Consider the following 15,468-nt stretch of genomic DNA (forward strand, 5'->3'; position numbering starts at 1 on the left):
GTTTGTTCCGGGGGGACCTGATCCTTGGGGTGCATCAATTTCTCACGCAGCGTGTTTTGTGGTTTGAAAGCAACTGAGATGTGGTGTTTGGAAAATACACATCTCAACTGTTCCAACACTCCTGCCACATATGGAATCACCACTGGTTTATTCTTAGGCAGCAGTTGTCCTTCTCCTCTCTTTGATAGATCGACTGGTGCACTATTTGGGCATCATCATGGCTTTGACAAACGCCCAGTTAGGATAACCACACTTAACCAGGGCCTGTTTAATGTGGGGATTTCTCCTCGCCCCCGGCTGCTGTGTCAGTGGGGACGTTATCAGCTCAGTGGTACAGTGTCTAATCCTAGTGTGCGCTCCAGTGGATGATGAGAGTCAAACCTTGAGTACTGATCAGTATGTGTAGGTTTATGGTAAACGTCAACAATCAAATGTCCCCCATCACCAATTGCAATTTCACAGTCTAAGAAAGCCGGCGTGTCATTTTTCACATCCTCCCTGGTGAACTTGATGTGGTTGTCCACCGAGTTAATGTGGTCAGTGAAATGTGGTACATTCTGAGATTTAATTATAACCTAAGTGTTGTCCACAAATCTGAACCAATGGCTAGGTGGTGCCCCTGGATAGGGCATCAGAGCCCTCTTTTCCACTTCCTCCATATACAAGTTGGCAACTAAAGGTGAAACTGGGGAACCCCATAGCACACCCATACTTCTGCCTATAGTACTGCCCCTTCCCTGTATGTGAAGTATGTGGACTGAAGACACAGCTTCAGGAATAGACACACTTGGTCAGTGTTAAGGGTGGTCCTATTGACCTTTCGCAAAGTACCGCCCCAGAACGGTGCTTGTCCAATCCTACCTTAGCATCGGGTTGATTGTGAGGGAGGTCCGTCAAGCTTTCAAACAGACAGCAAAATGCTGAAACAGTGGGCCTATGGGATCTGCAAATCGGATACTAGATATCTGAAAAGTTTGGAGGGAGTGTAATTTTCTTTCCCTTCCCGAAACCCAGAATGCAAGAAGCGCAATGTCGGCAATGGATTTCGCAGTATAGCAGACCCCATGGCTAGCTTAATCCATCCATTATCAACAAAAATACCTGTCTGCTCCAAGCTAAGCTTGCTACTAGCTATTATTGATAGGTAATATAGCTAACGTATTATTACTGTTACTTTTACCCACACAATGATTATTACCATTATCAACATATCAACGTATTACTGACTAACAAAATAACATTATTAATGTACCTGATGAACGTAACCAGTTTAGTCTGTGGCCAGAGATACCTAATTTAATGATAGCTAATGACAGCTAGCCCACTAACATAACTTTGTTATGCTAGTCACAGGTTAGCCAGGTTCCACCTTTCATTTCAGAACATAAAGACCCACGGGGAGGGTAGGCTGGGGTGGTCTGGCCAGTCTGACCTCCCCATATCCGGCCTATTTTAAATGCTTCTCCCCCTCTGTGAGCTCCAGGTAGGGACCGGCCGTTTGGAAAAGTAATTCCACCCGCGGAGGCATCTCGTTTGCCTTATTTTGTTGAAAATACCGGTTCTGGCCCGAAGTTAAAAAAAATCATGGGGCGGTTCTCCCAGCTCCGGGGCATGTCCCTGGCCTCCTTGCGACCCCCAGGTGCCTGAAAAAGCTTGGTTAAAAGAACGCCATGGGGAAGCTTGGCCAAAATCAACACTGTACTATGGTGATGTTGACAATGGATTATTAAAAATATACCAATAATAGCTGAAATATTTAACTTACCCTACAGTGCAAGAGCACATTTGGTCCACAACGTGTTTCAGAATTAGTTGATGGGGTTTCTCATTCTTTGATTGCGACCGGTAAGCTTTACCCTCAATTACAGTCGCACCCAGTAGCCCGGAGTCCACGCAAGTCAGTTTTACTTTTAATATTCTGAATGTATCCCGCCACTGCATACTGTAACCCCTTCTGCCTTCCACGGGATGATATTAAGGATGAATTACTCCAAAATACATCATTTACTTTCTATTGAAATGCGCTGATTTCTACCTTCATGTTTTGGTGTTTTCCGGCTACTTCCTGGATGGTTCTGAATAGCTGATGGGCATAGCAACAGTAACTTGGGGGGGGGGGGGGGCTTTGCGAAAGGTCAATTCCATCAGCATTTTAAATTTCGAAATTTCGCCTTGCTGGGGTCAATTTGTAATACTTACTTATTCCTCCCTACAAAGCTGGATGCTATTTTTGGGCAGTGGAATAGAAGTGGACTAAAATATTTCAGTGACTTTTATATTGATGGTGTGGCAGGCTGAAGAAAAACACAGGAGATGAAGGCGAGTTGTGTGGCGGACACTAGGGGCTATGCCTCTCACCCAGCAGGGCTGTGAGCTGGGGGCGTGGTTTACATTCCTGGGCTCTCTGGTGCAAGGTTGTTCCTGTTTCAGTTTGGTTTTTGGAGCTGAGGAATAAAGTTCAAACTCGCCTTCGTCTCCTGTGTTTTTCCTCATCCTGCCACAATGGTATCTTTGCTAGCTTTGAGACCCTATCTGCTAATTTTAACCTGCCTGGCTCAAACCTTTTTGATATTTTCAAATACGTCAATTCTTAAAAACCCATAACCCACAATTTCCGATATTACCACCCAAATCTGGCATGGACACACTCTTTGAAACTCCTCTCATGCCTAGAGGACTTATCTCACGGATCTATAACCATCTATAAGACCATACTCTTAGCAATATTAAGTGCTCCTGTGAGAAAGCGTTGGGTACAGAGCTTGATGATGACTGGTGGGAGGGCCACTGCATGTGTCAACTCCTCTTCCTCCTGTGCCCATCTGAGTCTGAGCCAGGTTAAGGTTCTACATTGAATTCATCTCTCTAAATTTAGACTTTCAAAATTTTACTCTGAAGTAGATGGCAAATGTGACCGCTGTGCATAATCCCCAGTTAAATTAACACATATAAATTTGGTCATGCCCTAATTTTTTTTCTTTTTTTGTGGATTCCCCCCCCCCCCTTTTTTTTTCTCCCCCAATTTTACTTGACCGATTACCCCACTCTTCCGAGCTGTCTCGGTCACTGCTTCACCCCCTCTGCTGATCCGGCGAGGGCTGCAGACCACCACATGCCTCTTCCGATACATATGGAGCCACCACACACTTCTTTTCACCCGACAGTGAGGAGTTTCACCAGGGGGACGTAGCACGTGGGAAGATCCTGCTATTCCCCCCAGTTCCCCCTCCCCCCCGAACAGGTGCACAGAGCGACCAGAGGAGGTGCTAGTGCAGTGACCGGGACACATACCTGCATCCGGCTTCCCACCCGCAGACACGGCCAGTTGTGTCTGTAGGGACGCCCGACCAAGCCGGAGGTAACACGGGGATTTGAACCGGTGATCACTGTGTTGGTAGGCAATGGAATAAACCGCTGCACTACCCGGACGCCCGTCATGCCCTAAACTGATGTCCTACTTTTTTAAAATAATTTCTGAAGTCATTGGAGTGGAGGTCCTACCTGGTGTAGGGATAACTATTTTTGGATTGACAGACTTAGTTGAAAACTTCACATCGATGCAGCTAAACATTATCGCTTTCAGTTCTCTTCTTGTTCGCAGAAGAATACTACTTCTTCATCATCCCTGACAGAGGACATGATGATGTTCCTTAAACTAGAACATTTTCAATTTGCCATTTGTGAATCATCCCAGAAATTTTACTCCACCTGGCAGCTGCTCTTATCTTATTTTGACGATCTGACAGTGACTCCCTATGATTAAGACCACTTGTATTATTTGTGTTATATGTCTTAATTTTATTTGGATGCTGTGTATCAGTGTAGACTACCATACTTATGGCATATGGGGTATATTTTTCTCCAGTCACTAAACTGTATGACATCATAAAACATGACTTATGTAAACAGAAATGACTACTAATAGTTCATTTGTACACGGTGTTCTGTACTTCATGTTCCTGAACTTGATTGAATGATTGAATGCATCTTGTTGATGTAAAGCTCTATAACCTATTTTATTTCTGTTTTGTAGGTTTTTGATTTATCTTATAATTGTTATTACTGTCGAGTTTGCATGTTTTCCTCATGTCTGTGAGGGTTTCTTGCGGGGGCTCCCACAGTCCAAAGACGTGTAGGTCAGGTGAATTGGCCATACTGAAATTGTCCTCAGGTTTGAATGTGTGTGTGTGTGTCTGTGTGGGCCCTGTGATGGACTGGCGGCCTGTCCAGGATGTCTCCCGCCTGATGACTGCTGGGATAGGCTCCAGCATCCCCGCGACCCCGAGAGCAGGATAAGTGGTTTGGATAATGGATGGAATGGATGGATGTTATTACTGTAATTACTGTTTATTTTTATTTTTTTGCATCAGCAATAGGTGAGGGTTGGGTGGGGGGGGGGCTGAGGGGATTACCAAAATATGGAGGGACAATCATTTCGATTTCCATTGTATTTATATTTTTTTACACCCAATGTTCCCTCCAATAAAATGTTATTGGGAAAAAAAAGAGACGTAACATCATATGAGACCATTGTTTCATCCGACTCCATAATGATGTCCCTCACCTTAGCCACAAAATCTATAGTGTTTTGAATGTGATGTTCATTACTGCCAGTGGCCACTCTTTCAAGGATGAGGATGTGAACATCCTTGATAGGAAGGAATGCTAGTTTGAACAGGGAGTCAAAAGAGGCATCTATGTGAAGAGGGAACGACCTTCTCTGAACCGAGGGAGGGGGGTGCCTAAGAGTACATCTGTCACCATTTACAGTGCTGTGATTATAACTATTCCCAATCCTCTGTGAATTGTACACATGGCCATTGAAACTCTAGTCAATGGTCATGCCTATTTGAACATTAAACTAATAGTTGGTTTCAGTCGTTATGCAACTGTGCTGTTTATAAGGTTGGGGGATACCTGCAGTCAGTTGAGACTGATGAAATCCCTTGGATGAGTGATGAAATGTATCTCCCACTAAACGTTGTGCCCAGGTGAACCGATTCACCTCTCTGTGATTTCTTTACCTGGATTATCGAGCATGCATAAAGACAATCAATTAGTCCATGTTAACCCTCTGCCCTTGGCTAATGCAAGTAAAAGAAAATTTCAACAACAACAAAAAAAACAAAACAAAACTGAAAACTCTAACAATCAGCAAAAATAATTAAGCAGCCTACCAATATAGTTCTGTTATTAACTGACCATGTGATTGCGACTGCAGATCCATGTGCCAAACCCCCCCCCAGCTTCTCAGAAACCATTGCATGTCACCAGTGGTCTGCGAAAGACACGGTCACCTGATGAAGTTAGAAATCCATTACGAGTAGCAGTAACCCGTCCCATGCCTCTACACAATGGTTCTCAAGCTATGGACTACATGGGTGAGACATATTCTTTTGCACTTGTAGACAAATGTAACAATACAGGACAGAGAGAACTCATGTTGGAGACAGGCCATGTGAGGTTGTTGGATTTGATGGAAAGGCTCCAAACACAATATTTGTCCTCCGTGTCAATGCATGTTCTGATCCTTTTGCCCAGTAAACGTGCAGTTCATCCCAATCTGCAGTACACTGAGACAGTGAGCTGAGACCCAGGCTAATGTTGATGTTTTTCCTCTCTCTAATCTCTACCAACTAGTACCTGGAGGTCTGTGCTTTGATGACCAGGGGATGATTCTGCCACACAGCATCCTGGGTAGCCTTGATAACTTCAGGAGTTATCTGGAGGCCCAGGGAGAGAGAGAGGTCAAGAGCTCTATGTAGCATATTGCTGATGCCCTTAGATAAGCAAGAATGTCACCTTATCGAATGCAAATCCACAAACTAAATGCATTTTAACATAAGCTAATCATTTCAAATATCATACTTTACTATTACCTTTCCACTGCTTGATCTTGTAATTTCCAACTGATCAAAATGCAGATTTCTAAACTGTAAGCCAAAAGCAAACTGTACATTCTGTAACTCTAATTTTGCAGCATATCTGAACCAGTAGTAGCTGTATCTTCACCTTCATTTGTCCTCTGTTCTGCCTGCAGTTGGTGAAATATATACCAGAGACAGAGAAACAGCACTTGTCTGGGGTGTTAGGAAGACAGCATAGTGATTGTGGAAAGAACAACCCTGTGGTCCCTCCAAAACACAGAGACCACCAGAGTAATGCCTAGCAGCATTGGTATACACATATGAGGCAGCGCCAACATCAGCAGAACCTCTTATCTAGTAAGTTACTGCAACAACCATCAGAGAAGGAGCTTAGAGTAAGGCTACTGCTTGCCCACAGTCAGAGCATAATAGGCCCATGAAAAAACTAAAAACTGGTGCTTCATATGCAAAAAAGGAGCTGCTTTTCTTTTCTTTTTTATTTATTTATTTGTCTGTCTGTTTGTTTGTTTATTTATTTGCATGGTGATGCTGGTCCCGTGGCTTGGGTCCTGGGCTGGGATGTTGTGCTGCTGTAAAGCCCCTTGAGGCAAATTTGTAATTTGTGATATTGGGCTATACAAATAAAATTGACTTGACTTGACTCTGCAAACCAATCACTCACTCGCTCTCTGTCTCTGTCTCGGTCTCTGTCTGTCTGTCTGTCTCTCTCTCTGCCTGTCTCTCTGTCTGTCTGTCTCTCTCCTCTCTTTACCTAAGGTGTGCTCCATAGGCCAGTGGATACCTTGCTGATGAACCAAGCCAACTACTTCAGAGAAACTCAGGAGCAGAGAGAGATTATGAATCAACTCCTACCTGCCATACAGTCTGGATATGTACGACATGGTTCTCAAACGCTCTGGCCATAGTACATCGCTAATTATCTGTTACAGTAGTGTCATCTTAGTCCCTAACCTAAGATATCGCTTGGTCTTCATTCCCTCAAACACACATACACACACACACACACACACACACACACACACACACACACTCAATAGTACATACATCTTTATATTTCCTGTATATGTTCTTAATATGTAAGTTGATCAGCCACAGCATGAAGATATGGGAAAGAGTAATAGAAGCTAGGTTAAGAGGAGAGGTGATGATTAGCGAGCAGCAGTATGGTTTCATGCCACGAAAGAGCACTACAGATGAAATCAAATCAAATCAATTTTATTTGTATAGCCCAATATCACAAATTACACATTTGCCTCAGTGGGCTTAACAGCAACACAACATCCTGTCCTTGGACCCTCTCATCGGATAAGGAAAAACTCCCTAAAGAACCCCTTTAACAGGGAGAAAAAATAGGAAGAAACCTCAGGGAGAGCAACAGAGGAGGGATCTCTCTCCCAAGACGGACAGCGTGCAATGGATGTTGTGTTCACGCAATTTACATAATACAACATTGAAAGAGGATAACAGAATTATAATGGACATAAAATTTATGAAGAACATGATGCACAGGATGCCAAGCAGTGTCCACGTGCCAACGGAGCAGTCCAGGACCCAAGCCACGCGACCAGCATCATCATGTAATTAGAAAAACTTAGGTGAGGAGTGGAAGGGCAGGCAGCATCCAAATGGCGGCTATCATCACCACAGAGACCTGGGAGGAGAACCGACTGCACATGCATGCAAGAGAGACTCACATGACACCATTCAAACACAGAAAAAGAGAAAGGAGAAGACATCATTCAGAGAGAGAGAAAAGACATGTTAGAGAAGAGAACAGTTTCCAATAGTCATTAGCCATAATCAATTAAGTCGTAAATTCGGCATAATCTAAACTCGATAATCTCATCGGCAGAAGAGTGGTTGGTAAATTAATTGAGACAGAAAACCAGCCCGCCATCCAGTACAGGTTGTGAAGCACTCAACTTAAAGGCAACTAATTGTAAACTAAGGCAAAAAGATGAGTTTTAAGTTTGGATTTAAAGGACTCAACAGACTCCGATTGTGTGATGGCAGCGGGCAGTTTATTCCACAAAAATGGAGCCCGATAGGAAAAGGCCCTGCCACCAGCTGACTTCTTTTTAACTTTGGGTAAACACAGGAGCCCTATATTTTGAGAACGAAGTGCTCGAGATGGCATGTAAGGTTTAAGGAGATCAGACAGGTAGGATGGAACAAGCCCATTTAGGTTTTAAAAGTCAGCAGAAGCACCTTGTATTCTGATCTAACATGGATAGGAAGCCAATGAAGGGAGGCAAGAATTGGTGTAATATGGTCAAATTTCCTAGTTTTAATTAGGATTCTAGCAGCAGCATTCTGAACCATCTGAAGACTTTTAGTACTAGAATGTGGCAGACCTGAGAACAGAACATTACAGTAATCAAGTCTGGATGAAACAAATGCATGTATTAGAATCTCTGCATCAGCCATGGAGAGAAAAGACCGAATTTTAGATATGTTACGTAAATGAAAAAAGGCAGTCTTGGTGATTTCTTTAATGTGCTTATCAAAGGAAAGGCTGGGATCAAACGTAACACCAAGATTTTTGGCTGCCACACTTTGTGAAACCACAGAGTTGTCGATTGTTATCGTTACTTGATCAAATTGGTGTCTGTGTCTAGCAGGGCCAATGACTAGCTTCTCAGTTTTATCTGGATTTAAAAGCAGAAAGTTAAGTGACATCCAGTTTTTCACAGTAGCCAAGCAGGCCTCTACGTTAGTGATTTGAGTATGATCATCAGCCCTTATAGGCACATACAGCTGAGTATCATCAGCATAGCAATGGAAATGTATTGCGTAACTGCGTATATTTTGGCCAAGAGGTGTAATGTAAAGAGAGAAAAGTAGAGGGCCAAGTACTGAGCCCTGTGGCAAACCATGTTTAATGTCAGAAAATTTTGATTTAATATTATTATAGCAGACACAATGTGTTCTTCCAGATAAGTAGGACTTAAGCCAAGAGAAAGCTAAGCCAGAGACACCAAAATTACAATTTAATCTATCCAAAAGTATACAGTGATCAGTGGTGTCAAAGGCTGCACTGAGGTCCAGTAGTAGAAGCACAGAAGTGGAATCAGTGTCGATAGCCAGTAGAAGATCATTTACCACTCTGGTCAGAGCAGTCTCAGTGGAGTGACAGGGCCTGAAAGCTGACTGAAAAGGTTCATATAGATCGTTTTCTTTTATATGGGTCAAAAGTTGTTGATACACAACTCTCTCTAGTACTTTAGAGAAGAATGGAAGATTAGAGACTGGCCGATAGTTATTAAGAGACCCTGGATCAAGGTGCGGTTTTTTAAGTAGAGGTTTAACCACAGCTGTCTTAAAACTGCTGGGAACAATGCCAGTAGTAAGAGATAAATTAACGATGTCTAGCATTGTAGGTCCAAGAAAAGGCCAGAGGTCTTTAAAAAGTTTTGCTGGTAAGGGATCAAGTAGGCAAGCAGTTGGTTTAGAGCTGACACAAACTTAGTCAAAGTATCAAGTGAGATAGTCTCAAAAGCTGTAATAACTGGAACTGACAGTGACTCATTGCGTAGATATGAACTTAGTACGACAGGATCTGCAGGAGTAGATGGAGTTGAGGAACTAATTTTGTTTAAGATCTCCTCAACCTTAATGCAGAAAAAAACCTAGAAATTCATGGGCTGTGAATGGTGAGCAGCTAATAGACGACTGCTTTTTAGTAAGTTTAGATACAGTGTCAAAGAGAAATCTGGGGTTATGTTTATTAATATTTATTAAGTGAGAGAGATACGATGTTTTTGAAGTAGATAAAGCACACTTGTATTTCAATAAACACTTGTGCCACGATAGGTAAAAAGTTTCCAATTTTGATTTTCGCCATTTACGTTCCAGTCTCCTCCAGGTCCGCTTAAGAGCACGTGTCTCATCATTAAACCAGGGTGTAGGCCTCTTTAGTCGCCTAGCTCTGGTAGTGAGAGGTGCAACTGAATCGAGGAGACTAGAGAGGGCCACATTTAAGTCACTAGTGAAATTTTCAACAGAGTCATTTACCACAGTGAAAGGAGCCAAGACTTCAGGCAGCTGCTGGCCAAATACAGCTACAGTGGAGGGACCGATATGGCGAGTGGCAATTTCATCTGTGCTGACATTAACTGGACAGGCAAATAATGATTCAAATTTGATGAGAAAATGATCAGACACAGCATATGTGGTTGGTAAGACATTGAGATCAGAAACAGCTATTCCTTTAGATAAAACCAAATCAGATGTGATGTTTGCTTTGAGAATGTTGATTGAGAAGTATAGAGAAGGTCAGGAGTTACACTGTGTCTTTGTAGATTTAGAGAAAGCATATGACAGGGTGCCAAGAGAGGAAGTGTTGTATTGTATGAGGAAGTTGGGAGTTGCAGAGAAGTATGTAGGAGTGGTGCAGGATATGTATGAGGGAAATGTGACAATGGTGAGTTGTGTGGTTGGAATGACAGATGGGTTCAAGGTGGAGGTGGGATTACATCAAGGATCGGCTCCGAGCCCTTTCTTGTGTTCAGTGGTGATGGACAGGTTGACGAATGAGATCAGGCAGGAGTCTCTGTGGACTATGATGTTTGTGGATGACACTGTGATCTGTAGCGAGAGTAGGGTGCAGGTTGAGGAGAGCCTAGAGAGGTGGAGGTATGCACTGGAGAGAAGAGGAATGAAAGTCAGTAGGAGCAAGACTGAATACCTATGCATGAATGAGAGCGAGGACAGCGGAATGGTGAGGATGCAAGGAGTAGAGGTGACGAAGGCATATGGTCAACTGTCCAAAGTAACGGAGTGCAGAAGTGAGGTGAAGAAGATAGTGCAGGCAGGGTGGAGTGGGTAGAAAAGCATGTCAGGAGTGATTTGCTCGGCTTGGTGTCGATGCAGTTGCCCACTGGGGACTGGGGTTCGCGCCCCGGTCTCGTCAGATCCGACTATGGCCGGACTCGATGAAGCAGCAATCATTGGCAACGCTGTCTTCGGGAGGGGGGCGGAGTCGGCTTGTGTTCGTCATGTGAATGCGTCTCTGTGTGTGTCGGAAAAACAGTGGTTCGGCTTGGATTCGCCTTGTCACGAAAGTGGGGAGGCGCTTTCCTTCGAGACTGCCGGCCGGAGAGATGCAGTTGGCGAACGCATGCAATACGAGGGTGGGTGTTTGAATTAAAATAGGGATCAATTGGCCACTAAATTGGGAGAAAAAAGGGGAAAATCAGAAATAAATTTAAAAAAAAAAGGAGTGATTTGCGACAGAAGGGTACCAGCAAGAGTTAAAGGGAAGAAGGTTTACAAGATGGTTGTGAGACCAGCTATGTTATATGGTTTGGAGACAGTGGCACTGACGAAAAGACAGGAGGCAGAGCTGGAGGTGGCAGAGTTGAAGATGCTAAGATTTGCTTTGGGAGTGATGAAGAAGGACAGGATTAGGAACAATTATATTAGAGGGACCGCTCAGGTTGGACGGTTTGTAGACAAAGCAAGAGAGGCAAGATTGCGATGGCTTGGACATGTGTGGAGGAGAGATGCTGGGTATATTGGGAGAAGGATGATGAATAAGGAGCTGCCAGGGAAGAGGAAAAGAGGAAGGCCAAAGAGGAGGTTTATGGATGTGGTGAGGGAGGACATGCAGGTGGCTGGTGTGACAGAGGAAGATGCAGAAGACAGGAAGAAATGGAAACGGATGATCCGCTGTGGTGACCCCTAACAGGAACAGCCGAAAGTAGTAGTTGTAGTTCTTTATTATGTCTGTTTGTGGTGTATACTATTGCGCATACCTGTGTGCCTGCATATACGTATATTTGTTTGTACCTCTGTGTCAGGGCTACCGGGTGGGCAGCGAGTTCTGGAGTCTTCCCCAGCGCTTTGGAGACGAGGTGAGTGGCATCACAGCATCCCTAACTCGGACACAGCGGGGCGAAAAAGAGCCTGTCATACATGTGGGACGATCACATAGTATACGTCAAGAATCAGGTACACACCTCTCTTCAGAGGTATGCACAAATGCACACACACATGCATGCTGTGTTGCTAACTTAGATGTTTTTAACTACAAAAATTCTCGTTCTTTAGAAACTCTTTCAGATATTCTAATTGCTCTACTATGTCTAATCTAGTACTTTTGAACCATGTGTTTTTGTTTTTTATATTGAGCATCCCAAAAAGTGAAATTCCCCTGTTGTGCAACAACCCCTCTATTGGCTTACATCTGAAAGTGGAAATTAAACAACATAAATTTATAGCTTCATTGTGGGGTAAACATTATTTTTTCTTTGAGAAACCTTATCTTCTTACAGGGAGCAGTCTTGCTGAAACCTCACTGCCAGCCCCTCATGCCTGGGAGAAGAGTGTGTACCTGCAGCAGCAATGGCAAGAGATCAGAGAGGCTTTTAAAGATCTGGACTTCCACCAGCCGGTAGTCGCAGCTCAATGAACCAGACCACATACATATTTTTTTCTTTTTCTTTTTTTTTTTGAGGGGGGTTATCTCAAGAGGAGAATGCATATAAAAGGATATATAGAATCTGGCTATTGCTTAGAGGTTCCAGTAGTAACATTGGTTCTGTCAAAAAAACACTTGAGTTCCTTGCCGGTTATACTATGTAAGAAAATTCATTCACTGTTCTATAAAGCATGTTCTGTAAGAAGGAATCCATTTGTTACATCCTTAAAGAGAGATGGCCTGTGACTTTAGGAATGTCATTCTTAACTTCTTTACTAAAATCTGATCTACAGTATATTTTACATTATGCAGCAGATAGCTTTAGCCAAACTGTGAATTGAAACTGCGCTAGAAATACATTCTGGGGGCTTTTTCACTGTGGTTATGAGTACTGTAGTGCTTCAAATAGTACTATTTAATACTAGTAATAACAGTAAGGAACAGCCACTCGGGTATTCTTGCTGTATCAAAATAAATGGGATGCCTACAAAGACCTTCTAAGGGATGTGGGGCTGAAGTCAAAAGAACTTGAACTATGTGCACCATAGATCCATCAGGTTTTTTTCCTCTGTGTCTCGGTCCTCCCTCAGATCCATAGCTCCTTACCCAGTCAGGACACTCTGTCTCTGGTGCTGTACTATTGGCTAACTGCCTTTGATCAGTCTAGTTCTCAACCCACCTGTGATCCCCGTCCATGGGTGCACTGTGTCAAAATGTTCTGTACATGGAACAAGCAAAAAAGGCAGACAGGATTACACACAGTCCTACCTGAATGCATGCAGGCATGCACACATATTCAAAACCCTCTCTCTCGCTCTTATTCTTATCTCCTCTCTGTCACCCACACACACATACTCGCCTTTTGCTCAATGGGTGCATTGTACAGTACATTATGTACCTCTGAAATACAGAGACAGAAAATCAGAAAGTTATTTCACAAACACCACAGATCCATGTCAGCATATTCATACACTCAAAGATGCTACAGTTAGAGTTAGGAAATCTTTTGCGTGTCTGCCCATTAGGTAACGGTGTTGTGGTTTGTGGGTGATGGTGCCCAGGACTCGGGAGGAGAGACCAGAGCTGCCTTCCTTGCTCAGTATTACAATTACTCTAGAAGTGGGGGGACATGAGACACAGCCAGTTCTATCTCACAAACATACACGCGTACACCTCTCTGCACAGAAATTGCCGATTAAACCTCATTAACACAGGTGCTGATTATACCAAGCTTTATTCAGATATCATGTTCTGCTCTCTCTCTCTGTCTCTCTCTGTCTCTCTCGCTCATGTACACACAAACACACACAGGCCAGTGATATAACAGTAAATGGTAGCAATATGTTCTGTCTTGCTGCCAGTTAATGGGGTGCTGAAGTGATTTGGGGCCTGACGTACCTGCCAATGAACAGAGAGACAGATCATCCTGTCAGTAGTGACTTACCAATGACCATGAGTTTGTGACAGTTCTAAAATGAGAGATCCAGAGAGAGGGGGACAGGAAAGATGGAGAAAAGGAGAAAAAAAGAGAGCGAGGTAAACAAGTGCTCAAAGGTAAGGGAGTGCAAAAGTGATGAGTGAAGTCGAAAAGCTGAACCTCCAACATATAAGCACGGTGACGGGAGGAGTTTAACAGACAAGGAGAGACTCAGAACTATGAAGTGTGTGTGCATAAAGGTGGTGCCCTGATAGATTAACATCATTTTTGTTTCATTTGGCCTATACCTCAGTGCAGTTGGTCCCCAGCTTTGGTTCCAGCTCTTCAATCTTTCTGAACTGACAAGGATGGATGATAATATTTAGATGGTAGAAGCTGTGGGAAAAAGAAAGTGGTATGGAAAAAGTAATCAACCTAGGATTTGTAATTTGGCATACTGAGAGAACAAGATTATAGGGGAGAAGAGGAACAATAGAAAAAGGAGGTAAAGATTGTTCAAGACAAGTGGTCAAAAATATTTCAGTCATAGATAAAATCTGACGCAGTGGCTGTAGGATGTATACAGCATGTAAGTATATACCTATAGCTTAGCATGAGAAGTTGAGATTGTGTTCTGCTCACTGGAATGATGTCTTTCTCTGTCATCCGTAGATGTCTATCCTCTTACTCCCACATTAATTGTATGTTCCACGGCTATGGTTTCGACTCTATAAGCCCTCCCAAAGTTTGTGCTCTCAGGTTCTGCTTTCTTAATGGGAGTGGACAAGACATGTATCTTGACATCAAATTGATCAGTGCTTGAAGTTATTCTGGATAGGGGTATCAAAGGCTAAACTCTCAAAAAGAACAAGAGGGATGTCATCCCAGTTGCATTGGGCGAAATGACCAGTTTAATTTTAAGGATTGATGGGATTTTAGGAGTTGTCAATCATCTCTATACAGCCCCTACTCTTAACGCCCAACCATCCTCCTGTCTTTCTCTCATTACAGGAGATTGATGGGCTGGAGGTGATTGGCTCCAGAAGGCAATTCACTTCTCTCAATATGTATTGCAAGCCATTACAAGAGGAGGAAGAATGTGGAGAAGAACAGAAAAAGGAGAAAGTGAACCTGTAAGAAAATTCATAAATGATTAATAACAGACTTAATAGCAGGATTACTGAGCAGTCATCTTGCTGCCTCCACAGTGATTCAATGGTGCAGTATGATGATGTGCAGTTGGATCCACTGCTGATCCCTGCCCTGAGGTTCTGTGGCCAGCCAGCCCACTGGACAGGCAACTCCACTTCTTATCAGGTACAAACACACCTACACTTCCACTGAGTCAGCTTATGAAAGAGGGTCTGAGATTTTAGTGTCTCTTCTCCATTTTTCAATGGCAAGGGGGAGGTAGGGATCAGTGTAAGGCTTAACTTTGAGGCCCTAACTGGAGAGAAAGCCTGCTCTGTCCTGGAGCTGTACAATGATGGAAGTACAGCGATCTACTACACCTGGCAGCAACTTCCCATACCGCACAGCTTTACTGAACTACGAGCACCCACAACCTTTAAAAATTTCTACTTCAACTCCTCAGCAGGTATAAGCATCTGCTTCCGTACACATGCACACTAACACACGGTAACACAGTGTAAAACATCCGGTGCAATCACTTTTAAATGGGACACTGTTATTGGTATTTTAACTTTAGTAATGACCCTTTATTCATTCCAGTTTTATTTTTC

At 43.3% G+C, this 15,468-nt stretch overlaps 1 protein-coding gene across 1 annotated transcript in view; it reads left to right on the forward strand.

Moving 5' to 3' along the window:
• Positions 1-2,768: 2,768 nt before the first annotated feature.
• The window catches only part of mycbpap (mycbp associated protein), a 16,151-nt gene continuing 3,451 nt past the window's right edge, over positions 2,769-15,468 (forward strand). Inside the window, 10 exon segments of the mRNA XM_056280442.1 lie at positions 2,769-2,837; positions 5,222-5,381; positions 5,641-5,747; positions 6,041-6,224; positions 6,645-6,760; positions 11,690-11,840; positions 12,164-12,282; positions 14,738-14,859; positions 14,935-15,043; positions 15,131-15,323. Of these exon segments, the coding sequence (XP_056136417.1) occupies positions 2,769-2,837; positions 5,222-5,381; positions 5,641-5,747; positions 6,041-6,224; positions 6,645-6,760; positions 11,690-11,840; positions 12,164-12,282; positions 14,738-14,859; positions 14,935-15,043; positions 15,131-15,323 (1,330 nt within the window).

Source organism: Lampris incognitus, chromosome 5, assembly GCF_029633865.1.
Source record: "Lampris incognitus isolate fLamInc1 chromosome 5, fLamInc1.hap2, whole genome shotgun sequence".
NCBI classification, from domain to species: Eukaryota; Metazoa; Chordata; class Actinopteri; order Lampriformes; family Lampridae; genus Lampris; species Lampris incognitus.